The sequence below is a fragment of the Sinocyclocheilus anshuiensis genome, unplaced genomic scaffold (assembly GCF_001515605.1).
Source record: "Sinocyclocheilus anshuiensis isolate Anshui unplaced genomic scaffold, SAMN03320099.WGS_v1.1 scaffold694, whole genome shotgun sequence".
NCBI classification, from domain to species: domain Eukaryota; kingdom Metazoa; phylum Chordata; class Actinopteri; order Cypriniformes; family Cyprinidae; genus Sinocyclocheilus; species Sinocyclocheilus anshuiensis.
Window position 1 is genome coordinate 1,291,974 of NW_015542477.1, and position 17,085 is coordinate 1,309,058.

Sequence of the window (17,085 nt, forward strand, 5' to 3'; positions counted from 1 at the left end):
GTGGGAATGACAACAGAGAGAGAGAGAGAGAGAGAGAGAGAGAGAGAGAGAGAGAGGGGTATCTGGAGTGGAGTCTGTAGTGACAGCTCTGTCTTATCATTCAAGTCCAAATGTGGCCAATACAATGTCAGACTCAATTTATACTCTGCAATAAACAAGATATCAGACATTTACAGTGAAAAAGCATTAAATTCATGAAAATAATTAATGTTCCCTCTAATTGTATTTGCAGTATAAAACCAATTTGCATTGGACAGACCCTTCAGAGACATCTTGTAGATTTTTTTTGTCAATATAACTTATTAGTATTAGGGATGCACCGAATATTCGGCAACCGAAATTATTCGGCCAAAAATAGCAAAAAAATCTCTTTCGTTGTTCGGCCGAATAATATGTACCAAACAATGACACGATCAAATAGAGGCACGCACTAATGCAGCAAACATGTCGGCAGCGTGAAAGTATTTAAATCTATCAGAGAAAGACACAGAAATCATTACAAGCACGAAGCACCAACAGCAAGATACTGTTTAGTGCTGCATCACATGTCTCCGAATTGCATGTATTCTGACAGCGCTGCACGAGCTCGTGGCGCCTGGGTTTAAAGTTCAAAGCGCGAGGAAAATCTGCGCTGAACTTATTACACGTCAGTTGCTCAGTAAAATTTTTTGTACAATTTTTTAAAGACATGTGACAATGTGATACGTGCGACAAACATCTTCCCAAATTCGTAATGAGAATCATTTATAAATCTGCATGCTGTTGTCAACAAAAAGAAGCACTGAGATCTTCCTGCGGGTTTCTGACAAAATAAAAGCAGAGCAAAAGCATCTCCATCGACTTTCATAAATGATAGTATTGTAATTTTACTGTCGTTCTGTAAAATAAAATAAAAAAAGTAAGACAATAATAATGATAATAATAATTACCCTACAACAGCTCTATAAATACATTTATTATAACATTCACACAGTGTTCAAATTGGGATCTGTAATATATTCTAATGTTTTAAAAGAATTCTCTTCTGCTCAGCAAGGCTGCCTTTATTTGTACAGTAAAAAATACATTCCTGATTCAAGTCTCAAAAATGGCCAAAATAAATTATTTTACTAACTTACTAATTTTAAGTTAAATTGTGCTTTGTTGGTATAATGTCTGCTAGAATGCTAAAAAAATGTTCAGTGTTAAGTAAATATTTTTAAATTGTTGTTCTTTAATTTAATTTTTATTTGAAAAGCAGGACAAAACAGTAAAAAGCACATTTTGGCAATTTAATTAATGCAATGGTGGAAAAAAATGGCAAAATAGGCCTACATGGGGGAAAAATGTGAAAAACCGTGTTCGGTATTCGGCCTTCGGCCCAGTGTTTCATTTTGTTCGGCTTCGGCCAAGAATTTTCATTTCGGTGCATCCCTAATTAGTATAGATATCTCAAGTTCTTAACAACACCAAAATGGAAGCCCACAGAAGCCATGCATTTTAATTTTTTTTTGTCATTTTCTCAAGATCCTGAGATAATAACAGTAACACTTAATAATCGTTACACTTTATTTTAAGGTGTCCATGTTACACATGCTATATGCATGATGCATAATTACATGCAAGTAACACTAAGCCAAACCCTAATCCTAACCCTAACCATATAGTAAGTAGGCTACATGTTAATTGATATTACTCAGTACTTAAATGTATAATTACACTGGAACAAGGACACCTTAAAATAAACTGTAACCAAATATAATGAAATGCAAAAATTATGGTCTGCTCTGTGTTTGCAAACAGTTTGGTCTCACATTGAACAGCATCGAGGGAACAACATAATTGAAAAACACCTCTTATCAACAAACAGATAAACAAAGATAGTGCTACAGAGTCTCAGAATCCCTGATGAAACATAGTTAGTTACATATCACAGTAGTTAACTGGTCACAGTTCCTTGTTGTTCTCCCTCTTACTTGCTTCGAAATCGAGCAAAAGGAAATGAATACACTAATTGAGGCAGGCTGGTTGGCAGCCACCTGCAGGCTATGTGAGAGAGACAGTAATTAAGTCGAACATTTAATGATTCTGCTTAATAGGAGTGAGAGACAGAGCAATGAGGAGGGAAAAAATAAAACAAGCAACAATTACACAAAACATCAGGAGGGAGAGAAGGAGAGGAGGAAATAGGAGAGGCGAAGAGAAGTTCTAATTCGGCAAAGAACATGTGAAGTGGGCATCTATGTAGACCTTACTGAACAGGTTGTCACTTACAGGACAACCTATGTAGTTATGTGCCTCTATAGAAGCGTAATATGGATTACCATCCATAAAGCAAGATCAACTCTAAGATACCTAGAGGTTAGTGCATTTTTAATGCATAGTTGGATTATGATTAATTTCCTGATCCTTTGGAAATTGTTTAATTTTTAACTTTGTCTTTTTAATCTTAAAATTTGCCACAAATTATGTGACAAAACTGACAATGACATCTGTTTATCCCTCCTTCTCTTCCCTCTCCAGTGCTCAAAATGGCCTACAGCCCAATAAATGATCTAAGATCAGTTTTGCTCTGCTCTTTTGGAGTTTGATCTATATTTTCCCCTCAGAGGCGACTCTTCCCTCTCATCTCGCTGTTGAATGTGAGGCATTTTGTGAGCATCAACCACCTAAGAGTGAAAAACAAAGTAGCGAGCCTCTGGTTCTAGGCTCCAGGCAAATATTGACAGCTTTTCTGTTGCCTGTCTCTCAGCTCTTCAGTTCTACGTTCTCTTTCTTCTTTTGTTCGTAAGGGTTAAGAGTCTGAGCGACTGGTAATCCTCTGTAACAGAAAGCAACGTCCTGTGTACACTCGCCATCTTTCATCTTCCTAAAACCCTCCAATAAAAATACCACAGCACCTAAGTTCATTTGCACCTGTGCTTTGGAGGACGATCCTCTTTTCTCCATCCCTTCAGCCAATGGAAAGATTTGCATATGGCAAGGCGAGAAGGGGACAAGGGGAACGTGAAGGAGAAAGGGAAACGAGAGAGAAAAGACACACATTTAAATGGAAATAGAGTCTGAAGGGAGACGAAGTGGCCTGGCAGTCAGTGAGAAGAGAAAGCATATTTGTGTACTGTTTCCCAAGCGCCAGCTTTTCAGAAGCAGAGGAGGCGGGCATGTGTTAGTTTAAGGCGCACAAAGGGAGTTTTAATCCTTTCAGAGGGGTCGTAATGGCCACGGCGAGGCATCTCCAGGAGGGAAAGCCTTTCCGAAAAAGGGTCGCCATTCAGCGCCCCTCTGAACCTCACAAATCAAACCTCGAAAGGCCTTCAAAGAGCAGAATGTGGGAAATGTGTTTGGGGTCCCGAGGGAGAGAAGCAAGGGGGAAAAAGAGGAACAAGGGTCTTGTCGGCATCAATCAGTCGCTCTCTCTCACCTCCTCCCCGGGGTCAGATCTCTTTCCAGCCTCCGTCGCCCCCTACCCACCCCACCCCACCCATCACGCTCTCCATCCTGGTAACGCACCATTACAGAGGAATGTGGATTCACAAGGCTGGGCTCCATTATGTTGGCCTGCCCGGGGTTTGTAAAATGGGGGAGCTCAAATTCCAAAGGCTTTAAAAGCAAATTAGCGGTGTGCTGATGGGCTCCTGCTGTCTAAAGACACTGAGGTTTTAAAAGCAACTCAACTGACTCCCCGGATCCTTTGACTCGTGCGTTCTTACCGCAGACTCCACACGAACCAACTTCCTACGCACATGGCGGGACGTTTACATGCACACAAAGAACAGACGGTGTGCGCATCGCAGCTCCTCACTGTATAAACACAAAGCGTGCTTTTAAAATAGACACAGCAAATGATATCACACACGAGGAGTATCAAACCAGCAGGGTAGAATTGCTTCTTCCACTACCGTCTGTGCCGCACGCAGATCCAGCACCTTTATTTAGCATTTCACAACTAATCAATTTCCATAACAGAAGCCAGACGCCGCTGCACATGGGACCCAGTGTGTGGCGTTTACACATGCTGCGCGCCTGAAATGGATTTTCTCATTCATCACTCTGCAGCACATTGGGATCTGTTTAACAGAGTGGCTCAGATGGATTTCTCCCAGCCCATAAGCTGTGAGAAAGCACGGACACATCACACTGTGCCTGTCAATGGAATCGTAGTCAGCCTTGAGGAAATGCGTTATTTCCCATGCCACCCCGGAAAGCAAAACACATTAAGCGTAATCTGAATGCAGTATTGGTAAATAAGGTTGTCTGGAATAATGTGACGGATTCTAGTTTATGACTTGTGAAGCATCAAAGATTGCATGCTTCACAGTTACTCGCATAATATTATATAGATCAGGGTTATCCTCACATACAGTGATGATAATATTCATTTTTAGATCAATTAGTAACATTAAAATAACGCTCTTAAAATATAATTTCATTTTCATTGTCAACCATAACCATTTAGAGTATATGTGCCTCCATAGAAACAGTCAAATCCATTACACAACTGTGATTTGCACAAGCAATAAACATACAAGCAGAATGGAATAAAGAAAGTCCACCACGTACCTTTAACTGCAGCTGTGCTGAAGAGTTTCTCTGAGCTGGCATCTGAGCCCTGAGAAGGGAGCGAGAAAGAGAGAGTCAGTACATCTGTTTCAGAACCAAGCAGGTGGGCTTCATCATCAAAGGTTAGCGCAGCACTAATGAGCGCAAAAATGCAGTCACTTCCCAGAGCGGCCACTGGATGGCACTGTGGCTCCATGCGCCAAACGACGCGCTGCACTTGAGACCGGGTTGAATGCATTAACATTGCTATGTTATTGTGCAAACATCCAGCGTTGCAATTTACACAGCATTTAGGTAATGAAAGCCTATTTAAGTGACAATGTGGTGTCAAAGGGGCATCGGCTAATTAAATTGGCTAAACAGCAACAAAGATAGAACCATTACAGTCCACCCATTAGCATCTAACCTGACTCTCCTCCACTCAGTCATTCGAGAGAAAAATAATACACGAGCTATGTGCACTTTTTTTTTTTTTTTTTTACAATTTTACAATAATTAACCAACACACTAACAAACAGATGAGCTTTTGCGTGGATGTAGACTTACAATGGGACATTTTTATGTCTTTCATTGAATACATAACTATGAATATATTATCAGAAAAACAGCTCATTGTAAAGCAATTATTCTGACAGGTTTAGCAACACTATATCCATATCCAGCTCGAGGCAAAAACGACACTGACAAGGTGCGACAACCCTCTCAAATATTTGCCTATTTAAAATACATTTCTTAGCTTAAATTAACTCCATAAAAAACACGTTCACGCCATTTTCACAGCTGAAGACGTGAATAATAATGATAATAATAATGTGATATGCATTCATTAACACATGAAGTCAAGAGACATCGCTTCCACACAAAGATGCGTTTGCGCGACCGCTTTATTCAAAAAACATCTGGCAACATTCACTGCAGAGATTTCAACTAACGTTACAATTATCCACAACCAGCGACAAGAAAACAGCGCTCCTAATCCTCCAGCCATCGAGTAATCCACCGAAACTGCTTTTATTTCCCCTAAAACGTCGAATGACATTGTGGTAATCGAAATATGAACTTTAAAAAAAATCCATTTTTGAGGGATATGAAGGTGAGGTGTACCTTTAGATGTGGCGAGGTTGGCACGGACGAAAAGAACAAGTCAAGAAATCACTTTCAGGAGGTTTAGTAAATACGCCGTTTCACATTCTGTTTGTCAAACAATGTAATCCACAAACAGGCGGCGAATTCCTCTCGCTCCTTTTGAGCGATTGACAGCCATGCAAAATAAGGAGCCTTTGCCAGGGAAGAAGAGAAAGCAGAAAAACATCCAGAGCTCAAAGCGAGAGAGGCTCTCGGACAAAGGCAGCCATGTGTCTGATCCCCAAGAGCGCAGAGAAGTGGAGAAATCCTTCAGTTCGTCCTCCTCTTCGTGTGACTTGGCCGTTTGAAATCCTCGCCAACCGTCGCTTAACGGACACGGACTTATGTGCTTTTTTTCAGGGGCGCGCGCTCAGTGACAAACCATCTCCCGCGCGCTCGTGCAGAGCAAGAAAATCCAACAAACCGTACAGTATTTTTCTCCTATCGGCAGAATGGGTGGAGTAAAGCCGCTTCCTTTCCTCGAAATCGTCGCTGGTTTCAAGCTCGTGTCCTGTCGCTGGCTCCCGTTCCTCGCGCAAGTGCTGCCTCTATCCACACAAACTCTCTCTCATTCACCCACAGCGAGACCAGGTCCTCCCACTTCCTGATTTTAACCTGACTTCATTCAGCTCCTACCCCCCGCTTGTTTCTGCCTCACACACAGGGAGTGTGCTTCCTCCGCTCAGCTTCACCGGACAGACGGCGTGTGTGTGTGTGTACGACGCTCAATGAGAGCTACTGGCAGAGGAGTCCTGACAGAGTGCAAGCGGGAGACGGAGCGAGAGAGAGAAGAGGAGGGAACTGGGATAGAATGATATTCTTTCACTCTCTGGCCGGACTGAGATGATGTCAGCTGCTAATGAATTTCCCAGTAGGGTGCAGCTACTATGAGGGGGAGGGAGACAGAGCCTCTCTTCATGAGCAGCACACACCTCCATGGTTCCCTCTGCCACAGCCTTCCTTCACTGGGTTTAGAATCACCCAGGCTGACCCAGAACAGCACCCTTTGCCCTGCTGAATAATTAGTGTCAATGTATGAAAACCGAAGTCACTTTCAAAGTAGAATACTTTTCTGGTCAACACTTGAAAAACCTGAACCCGATGCGAAATCTGCATGGGGAAATGTTTTGCTTATATTGCAAGGATTCTTTTCTAAATGTGACCGCATCCTTAAAAAATAAGAAGAGGGAGAGAGCTGCGCTGTGTATTGTTGGGACTAACATGGCAGGTTATTTAACACCAGGAAAAAGAATTAAAGACTAAACTGATCAACCACGTCTGCGCCGATTACGCTAAGACATTCCTGGAAAATCTCCTTAATCTGACTGATTTGGGGTCCCTTGGCTTAGCAAACCAGTATTAACCCTCTGCACTGCGGGTCAATGGATTAACAAGGGACTCGCATTGCAGTGACCTCTGACCTTGACTGCCCCCAACAGAATAAGAGAATGTGTTAGCTTATTGCTGGATGTTTATCTTTCCTTCTCTATATCTCTCACCCCTTCTCCTTTGAGCCTGGGGGAAAAAAGGAGCTGCACGCTCCATCAATATACAGTAAGAACCTGTTCACCTGCACGCTCAACCTCCAACATCTGCCTCAACCAAACAGACATGAGTTTATTTTTCTCTGTGTGAATTAAAATATACGTATTCCACAAATTCAGCACATGTAATCTATAGAGTACAGTATTTTAGTATTTTCATATATTAAAACTGAACTTTGAAACTCAGAATTGCAAAATGAAACAAAAAATGAAATGTGAATTTTAAATTATTAAAATATAATTAAAATAGAAAAATGTCTCAAAATTGCAAAATAAAATACAATGAAAATAAAGCTACATTTTAAAAATACTTTATACTGCTACTTTCTAATACTACCTGTCTTAAAACTATTATTCTGCTTCTATTTGTAGTAAAATATTTAGTAAAATATTATACTACTACTATAACATATTATTCTAAATTATTAGCAACAAAACACACTCACACCAAATTGTGTACGAAAATATATTTAGAGTTTGCCTAAAATTGTGTTTTTGTCTTCTCGCATTTATTTGTCTTAACTTCATTCATATAGATAAACTGACAGTAAAAAATAAATGAAATGCAGTAAACCATCTTAAGGGACCAGACTGGCTCTTAACACAACACAGAGAAGTCAATGCCACTCAAGGGAGAGGAGGGGGTGGACTTTTAAAATACTCCCACTCGCACATTTTTGCCCTCCGCTAATTTCTGTCACAACAAGCCTGAGGTAATCTAGGTTCAGCCCAACAGGCTTTAAGGATCCAGAGGCAGCTGAAGCTTATTAGGCCTATGAGACTCTAAGTGCAGGCTATGGAGGACAAGTTCAGCACTGCTTAGGGGCCCCCTGCTCCGGGTCCCAGGATCAGGTGGTCAGCAGGGCCACTATCAAACACCCTTTGAGAGTCAAGAAAACATCACTGGTAATTAACCATACAAAGTGCGGTTATGGATATTTATATGAGCAATGAGTTCTAATGAAGTGCAACAGTGTGCAACCAAAATAGCAGGACAAAATTGTAAAAGAAAAAAATTCTCAGTTTCATTTAAAATTAAAACAGATCCATGTATGATATTACTTTTTTTTTTTTTTTTTTTTTTTTTTTTTTTGCATATAGAATGCACGTTTTAGCACCACTCACTGGGCATTTCACTTTAAAACTGATGCAAAATGTGCAGTAAGGCATGTAATATTGGTGTTACAGAAACGTTGCCACAAGCATGTATTTTCAATGAGCCTGGGTTGAGTAAAATATGCTTTTTTTTATTTTCTTTTTTTTTTTTTTTTTTTTTTTTTTTTGAGGTTCACATTTACTACATAATATATTATGCTTGTCATGTTTTTCCCAAACCGCATAGTATATTTTTATTTGGACGTAGAGTAACCGTGGCAAAATTGGTTTGGCTATAAAAAAAATGTCCCTTTTTCATCTATATTTGATTAAATAGATATGATTATATTATGATTACATATATGGAGCATGTCGGGGTTTGGATGAGGTGCACCAAAGCAGCCTTCTTCCCCGAAATCAGAGCTCGCTTTCCTAAATGCCTATCATCAGATTTGAGCGAAACCTCAAGCCTGTGATTACCGCTCTCCGCTCCACAATTAACGTCCGGATCTCTCGGCGCAGATTATTTTTAATTCAAATGAAACGCTGACAGACTCCAGAAAGCAGGCAGAAAAAGAGAGAGAGAAAGAAAGAAATGGAAGGAAATGCAGTGAGAGAACATGTCGTAAAGCTGCCAAGAAACTAATTTGAAGTGGCAGTGGGGCATGGAAAAGCACTTGGTGAAGCTTGCCAGAAAAGTGGAATAGGAGATCAAACATTAATATTTGGAGTTATGCCAGTAATTGCTGTCTGTGCCTGTAAAATTCCACCTATAGACCATAAGCCCTTTCTGCTGTCGTTTTGTCATATTTTATTCCTTTTTCTGGCCTTGATTCTCTGCTTCAAAGTAACCAGAGCCGCATTTTGCCTTTCTCCTTTATCCCTCCCTCCCATTCGCTTCTCTGCTTTCTTTCCCACTCAAAACGCATGGTTTAATTTCACAGGAACTCTGCGCTAGATTGCAATCACAGGAGATCGGCGCTCTGTTATGGTCTCTACGGCTATTACGGAAGCAATCTCTCGTTCTCATTCTCCCTCGCTCTCTTTTAAAATATTGCTGTGCATAAGTGTAACCTGAGGGGACTGGATATAATGTGTTAAATAGGGTAGCTCTGACTGGCCCTTGTCTGTAATCTCCTCTCTTGTATTCTCTCTGTGCTCTTTTCAGCTGGGGCCTTTGAGAGGCACTCAAAAGAAAGGTCCATTTCTAGTGACACTTAAAACTTCGCCAGTCAGGAGGGAACATTGACCAGCTCATCTGGGAGGCCTCCGGGATGGTATTAGTGGTGTGTAAAACACCACATCAACAATGCCAGCGCAGAGGAGGGGAAAGAGTTTTCATGAGACAAAAGAGCTGTGGACACAGTTGCAAAGATGGAGTGATCTTCTTTCCTCGCTTCTTTTCCACAAACAGAAATTCAGAGCGATAAGTCTCCTCCGGTTCCATCTGCAGCTCCTGTCTGCAATCTGCTAAGCGCAGGTCTTTACACGGCACTGTTCACAAGAGGAATGAATGGGAAGGTGGAACAGCTACACCTTTTGTTGCCTCTGGAGAGACCATAAACCACTCGTTGCACGTTGGACCCGTGGCTTTGTGGTTAGCACACATTTAAGTCACGTGGCTGTAGCCACTATAGACATGACCGACCTTTTAAAATATTTCTTGTAAATATTTTATGATGTTATATTATTACCAAATGTTGGATTCAATATGTTTGTCAACCTGTTTTCTTTCAGACTTATCGCAGACTTATAAGTGCATTACTGCCACCTATATCTTAAATGGACCATTGACACTCTATCTACAATCTCAATTAGGAGTGTCAATGGTCCATTTGAGAGATAGGTGGCGGTAATGCACTTATAAGTCTGCGATCCGCCATAAAGCAAGAAGAAGAAGACGCGTCACGCGCCGGCTGTCGAGGACGCGCTCAGGATGCGCTCAGGACAGTTCAGACATTGCTGTGCATCAGAGGTAAAAAACGATATAAATACTGTTCAGTTTCTTGCACAGACCGATCGTTTTGTGTCTTTACACATCAATGTATCATCACGAGCCGCAGGGTTTAATTTGGTTTTGTTGACTCTCAAAGCCGTGATTCCCATTCACTTACATTATAAGACTGACAGACTGCAACGGTTTGAGTTAAAAATCTTCGTTTGTGTTCTACTGACGAAACAAAGTCACCTACATCTTGGATGCCCTGGGGGTAAACAGATAAACATCACATTTTCTTTTTTGGGTGAACTATCCCTTTAAATCTGTCAAATTTAAAAGAACATTGGACCCCTTTTTTGTATTCTGCAGAAGAAAGAAAGAAAGTCATACAGGCTTGGAATGACATGAGGGAAAGTAAACAATGGCAGAATTTCAACTATCCTACCTAATTTTAAATATCCTATCCTAAATTACTGCATTTGGTTTCACCCTTGCTCAGACTGTATATGGACAATACAACTTAGAGTCTAGCCTGCAATATTTCCTGACCTTGTTTCCCCTGCTTCCCCTCATCATACCCTGTCTACTGTATAAATAAAAGTGGAAAAAGAGGCAAAAATAAAATTGATTTACTTGTAGAGGTATTTGCGTGCATTATTAAATAGCCAAAGACGTGAAGACTTTGAAATGGAACAGTCAACAAAACAGGTGAACCTTGAGCGGCACACACACAAAACTCCAGATAATCTTCCATCTCTCGCTCCCTGTTTTCAGGCAGCGGTACAACACTTTTTGCTGCTGAGACTTATCTGTGTGAGACCGCTCAACGCAGCCTATGACAGCTCCTCTAATCTCCCTCCTCCCCAAACACAGCACGCTGACAGCCGCTCTCTCTTCCTTCCTCAGATTCCCTACCATACATATATTAATCTGTCATTCACACAGCACATAACAGTAGGAGGAAGCTGTACACGGCCTGTAGTAACACACACAAATATGTGATGTGCAACACTAATTCACACACTGATATTATGTGTAAACTTTCAACACACTCGTTCAGTGATGTTTTAAAAATATACTGACAATTGGACGTGTGATAAGAATGGAGAATGTTAGGTAACACGAATGTGAGGGGGAGATGGGAGTGCGAGACATTAGGAATTTTAAAAGCAGCCTATTCAGACTAAGTTATCTTCCGCGCTTTGCGATATGAACCTCACATCGTGTATGGTTTCACACAGGTCCAGGAAACACAGGCACTCAGCTTACCCAGCGAAAAAAAGAGAGGGCGAGTGTGTAACTGAAGTATTATCAGTTTATCTATACTATCTCCCTCAGTCAAAAGCCGGTTTAGAGCAGGCAAATGGTATGCGCACTACAATGTTCAACATTATCTCCATCTGGAAGCCCGTAATGACACGGGCCAGAGTCGAGCCAGTTGGCTGATAAGCCCCAGTGCAGGTCTAGCTGCTCTCTCACTCTCTTAAAACAAACTGGACGGGGAAATTGGTTTATCCCTCCTGTCTCAAATGCTCTGGTTACGCCCTTAATAAGTTTTCATCTGTCGTTCACTCGACATGTTTTCAGCGGGAAGGAAAGGAGAGAAAAGCAGAGGGCCCTTTTGGTCCAAATTACAGGCATAACTGAGAGCACGGGTCACCGTGCCAAGAGTAATTTCAGAGCAGTCAGTCACTCTGTGTGCTGTAGTCACACAAAAGAGCCATAAAAATCAGCAGAAACACCAATGCATGCATGAATGCAAAGAAAATAATAGTGGTTAAACACATTCAGAAACTATTTATTCAAATAAACCCGTGCCATATGGATATTATTTAGCTAGCTATAGCTTGAAAGTAATAACACACATGGAAACACACATAAGCGTCTTTATGAGAACATTATGTCATAATGTGCACCATGTTAAAAATCTAATTCTTCCTCAGTATCATAAAGGTGTAACTGCTCAGAGCTAAAAAGAGCGAAACAGCACACTGATCTGGTTTGTGGGCATTTTGGTTCAGGCTTTATGAATATCCCCTATTAATACCCCTGCCTAATGGCGGCTCAAATTGGCTAGAAAAAAACTTCAGGAAATGATGCTCCAGGCTGTTTGAGATTGCTACACTTGAATCAGTGACCACTTTGCTGCATGCCAGTTAATTGTTGTGGTATTGTTAATTATCAAATTTAAGTGTCAAAAAGTAAAGTAATTTATGTGTTATTGATTGATTGATTCAATCATTCCTTGATAGTCAAATGCCAGGTTTTGAAGAATAATTATACCTGACCATTGAACACAGACTGAAAATACTACAACTAATAATTCTCTGTGCATTTAGTTTTATTGTAATATTATACATATGATATTACACCCCCACCCCCCACATTTAATCAGATCTTCATAATCATTTTTATTAACAATAATAACCTACTGTACCATTCAAAGGTTTGGGGTCAGTAAGATATATTTTTTAAGAAATACTTAAATTCAACAAGGACATATTAAAATGATCAAAAATGAGAGTATAGACAATGCTACAAACTAAAATCTATTTCAAATAAATGCTATTTATCAAAGACAATATTAACCAGGAAAACTGTTTTCAAAATTGGTAATAGTAAGAAATGTTTCTTAAGCACCAAATCAGTATTAGAATGATTTCTGAAGGATCATGTGACACTGAAGACTGGAATAATGGCTGAAATTCATCTTTGCAATCACAGGTGATAATTACATTTGAAAATACATTCAAATAGAATTGTAATAATATTTCACAATATTAATTTAGATTTTTTGATTGCTTTTGTTCATTAGTAGGTTGAGGTTTTGCCTATATTATACCTATTTCTGAAGTATCGAAACAAGCATGGGACAGAGAGAGAGAGAAAGCAGAATAAAGGGATTATGAGAGACAGACAGACAGACACAGAGGGAAGGCGAGTGAGACAGAGAAACGTCCCGCTGCGGCTTTAAGGTGAATCACGGCAGGAAATAACCGGGAAACGCAGCATCAAAATCTGTCTGACCTGCCACAGATTGCTGGGGCCCAGAGCGCTCTGGATGGCAGCAGAAACACTAAGCCTCTCAAACGCTCTGTCAAGACCTCTCTGTCAGTCCCAGCACGCAGGAAGACGACTCAGCCCCTCCCTCGGCCCGCCTTGGCAGACTCACTCCGGGCTTCATTGGGCTGAAATGCTACAAAGTGGGCATCTGATGACCGGCTCTCTGGGGATCAGAGATGGCCTCGAGACTTCAAACGCCAGCAGGCTGACAGGCAGCAAGGGAGGTCTCTCTCTCAACCCCCCTTCCTCCTCTCCGTCTCTCTAACTGCATCTCAGCCCACCGACCCTGGAGGGGTTTCTAATTGCGTTTCACAGGGAGAGCTGAGCTAAATAAGGTCCTTGTTCTCTCTCTGGCTGCCACCCTGCTGGGGGGCAGAGAGACGGAGAGATGGAGAGGAGGATGGGAGGAGGTGTGCCTCCCCTGTGTGACAGAAAGCTTTAACATGTCAGAAATCTTGTGGGAGAGAAAGAGAGAGAGCTTCGATTTCCCTGCAGGTAACAGAAGAACGCGGCAGAACGAACGAGAGAAATGACAGGGGAGACTGAACAAAGAGGGTGTGATGGGAAGAATGGAATAGTCTCTAAAGCGCTCTTAACCCTTTGGCTGACACGAGCGCTTGCGTGCGTGTGTGTGTGTAATGCAACGAGGCGATAAAATGAAAGTGAAGGCTATGGCACATGAGGATCTACTTTGAAGCTGTCTGGATTTAAATATTTCATGCTCGTCTCTGGCCCCTCCCCCCGAGAGCGCCCGCCATGTTTGTGGCGACCGTGGCCTTTCATTATCTCCCCTTCAAAGTGGGCCGGCGGTGGCAAATCACAGTCCTGGCCTGCAATCTGCTCTAGACTTATCTGTGACAGAATCTCATTAACCGCACACGGCAATTAAAACAATTACTGATAAGAGAGGTGTATCAGAGCCCGCAAACACACAACAGATATGAGATGTCTGCGCTGATTAACATGTGTCGTTATCAGGAAGCACGCTAATCGCTGTCTTATCTCGAGTGTGCCGACTTGCCTACACAAGCGGAGACTGACAATGTGACGCAACATATCACCATCTATTAGGAAAGGTGGATTTACTCATTCTGCTTGAGATTCCTTCCAGCGAATTAGTTAAGGCTGGTTATCTCAACATCTTAAACGTTAGATTTTCTGCTCTAGGTTGTACAAAATACTGTATAATGTAACGGAAGTTTACGGAAGCAATAAGGCAGAAGATAAGAGGCATTACAGTGATTTTACCATGGTGAAGGGGCAACAGTGCAACATAAACATGATTAAAGACCATTAAAAAAAATGATTACATTTATCTATGGCTGCAACTGATCTATAAAATGATCAAAAAGATAATGAAAATAATCAACAATTAATTTCCAAAGACAAAATGCATCTGAAAAATCAGAAAAATAGCAAATCATACCTCGAATGATAGTCAAAATGTTCATTAATTGCATCAACAAAAATGTATATGTACTGTATGAATATATATATAATAGTGCTCTCAAACGATTAATCATGATTAATCACATCCAAAATAAAAGTTTTTGTTTACATAATATATGTGTGTGTGTAGTGTATATTTTTAATGTCGCACACACACACACACACTCACACACACATACCACACACACACACACACGCTGCTTAATATTTTTTTTGTGGAAACCATTACATTTTTTAGGCTTCTTTAATTAATGGAAAGGTCAGAAGAACAGGATTTATGTGCTTTTGTAACATAAGTTTCCTTACATTCTCTTAGTTTCAATAAAAATAAGTATTAATTGCAAAAAGTATTAAGTCTTAAGATTATTAACTTCTTTGAAAACAAATATATAGTGAATACTTACTGAAACTTTTGAATGGTCGTGTTTACACACACAAACGAGCACTATACCGTTCATCTTGCCCTCCATAAATCATCATCTGCCATTAAAAAAACAAACTGGTAAACCACTATTAACAACAGTGTTGAATGTGCCTCATCCAATCAGATTTTAGAGCCGGAAATGTTTCATAAAGTTGTGTTTAAAAGCATTAGAGCCACTATATCATGTTAAATCTCTTCTGAAGGAGCCCATTCAGAGTGTGTTTGCATGTTTACGCTCAATCTCCTGTGCGGCTTGGCAATACTGATTTGTAGAGTAGATTTCCAGGTGGTTGCAATGCATATCTGTGTGTTGTGTTATAACGGCCGCCTGTCTGGCTGTAATAGAGATGCCTTTGAGAAGGCCTGCACAGAACCTGCATCAAGGAATTCCTCTCATTCTCGACACACTTATATCCCTCTGACAAACTAAATGTGCACTTTGTGAGGCCTGTGCCCAGAGAGGAGAGAAGCACACATTCACAGTACAGTTTATTCCACTGCACAATACACACATGTGCAGAACGTGCACACTGCACAAAGTGAGTCTAGGGGTGTTGATTTGTTTTTATATAGATTTGCACAGCTTTTTAATGGGTGAGAAATTGTATGCGTGTGCATGATGATGTGAGAAGAGTGTTAATATATGTGCATGATGAGTGTGTGTAATTTGTGTGTGTATGCATGTAGAAACGTGTGAGTAGGTGAGTTTCATGTCAGGTTGATCCGTGTGTGAAAGCTGGCTTTGTGTAGGTAACACTGCTCAACAGTACAGATTTTTTTTCTGCTGGTTTGGTCGGACCATTAGTTCAAATTATTACATACCCAGCCAATACTTCACTGGCATGCCACAAAAAATTTTAATTATTAATATTTTTAGCTACAGTTATGTACTGCAAATATGCCAGAACATGTTGGGGGTAAGCAGATAAACTTTTCATTTTTGGGTGAACTATCCCTTTAAGCCCTGTGTTTTCCAGTGTCTAACGTCCGGTTTTAAACGTCAATCCCCTGTGCTACGTGTGTGTCTCCTGGCTCCCCTGTGTTTTCTCCTGTTTGGCTATAATAAAAGACTGTTAATTATGAATGCTCCTATGTCTCCGCGCTCCTTCGTCTCCTCACAGTAGTGCAACATGACAGAAAACCGGACCTTACCAAAAGTAAGCGGCGCCCTTTCTCCCCGTTTTTGTTTCCATGTTTTGAAAGTGTTTCGTTTTCCGTCCCCCCGCGCGATCATGGAAACTGCCGCGAGATTCGCCGCCCTAGCCGTTAGGACGGCATTAGACGATGCCACTTTGAATTCCTTGTCAAATGGCCCCGATCCAGAACCGCGCCGGCCACTCTGTCAAGCCCGGCTGCTTAGCAGACAGGCCCGCCGGCCGGTCAGCAGTCAAGCCTGCCAGCCGCTGCACTTTCAAGCCCGCCGGCCGCTCCTCCTTCAACACATACCTTAATTAAAGTTGTGCAATTATTCACTGTTTATGAAATTATGTTGTTATATTGTTTTTATTCGTAACTGCAAATGTTTTAACAATGATTTCATTAACAGCATGCATTTTGAAGCAGTTAATGATTTAAATGTTGGTTAAATTAATTAAAATATACATAACATTTTACTCCTATGAAAACTATAATGCTAGAATTTGCATGTCTGAAATAGATGTTGCTCAATCAGGACAAAAAGGCCAATTCCCTCCCAAGCCCTCAGCTGACAGCAGCTGTCTCTCTCACCTCTGCTCAAGAGAGGAGAAGGCGGAGGAAGAGACTGTTGGCTCGAGCCCATGAGTCCGCTCCAGAAAGGGCTCCAGTTCCCACGTCAGGCCCAGAGAGGGCCACAAAACCCGGAATTTCCCCCATGGAATTTTTGGGGGGGGGCTATAGGGCTCCAGCCGTAATGGCCTGGCTGAATG

General features: G+C 41.2%; 1 protein-coding gene across 6 annotated transcripts in view; it reads right to left on the reverse strand.

Annotated features, from left to right (window-relative positions):
• LOC107693947 (autism susceptibility gene 2 protein-like) overlaps positions 1-17,085 on the reverse strand; it is a 391,097-nt gene that overhangs the window by 34,861 nt on the left and 339,151 nt on the right. For all 6 annotated transcript variants that reach the window (XM_016493521.1, XM_016493520.1, XM_016493519.1 and 3 more), the window contains one exon: positions 4,540-4,588. In XM_016493521.1, coding sequence (XP_016349007.1) covers positions 4,540-4,588 — 49 coding nt within the window. The remainder of the gene's footprint in view (positions 1-4,539; positions 4,589-17,085) is intronic.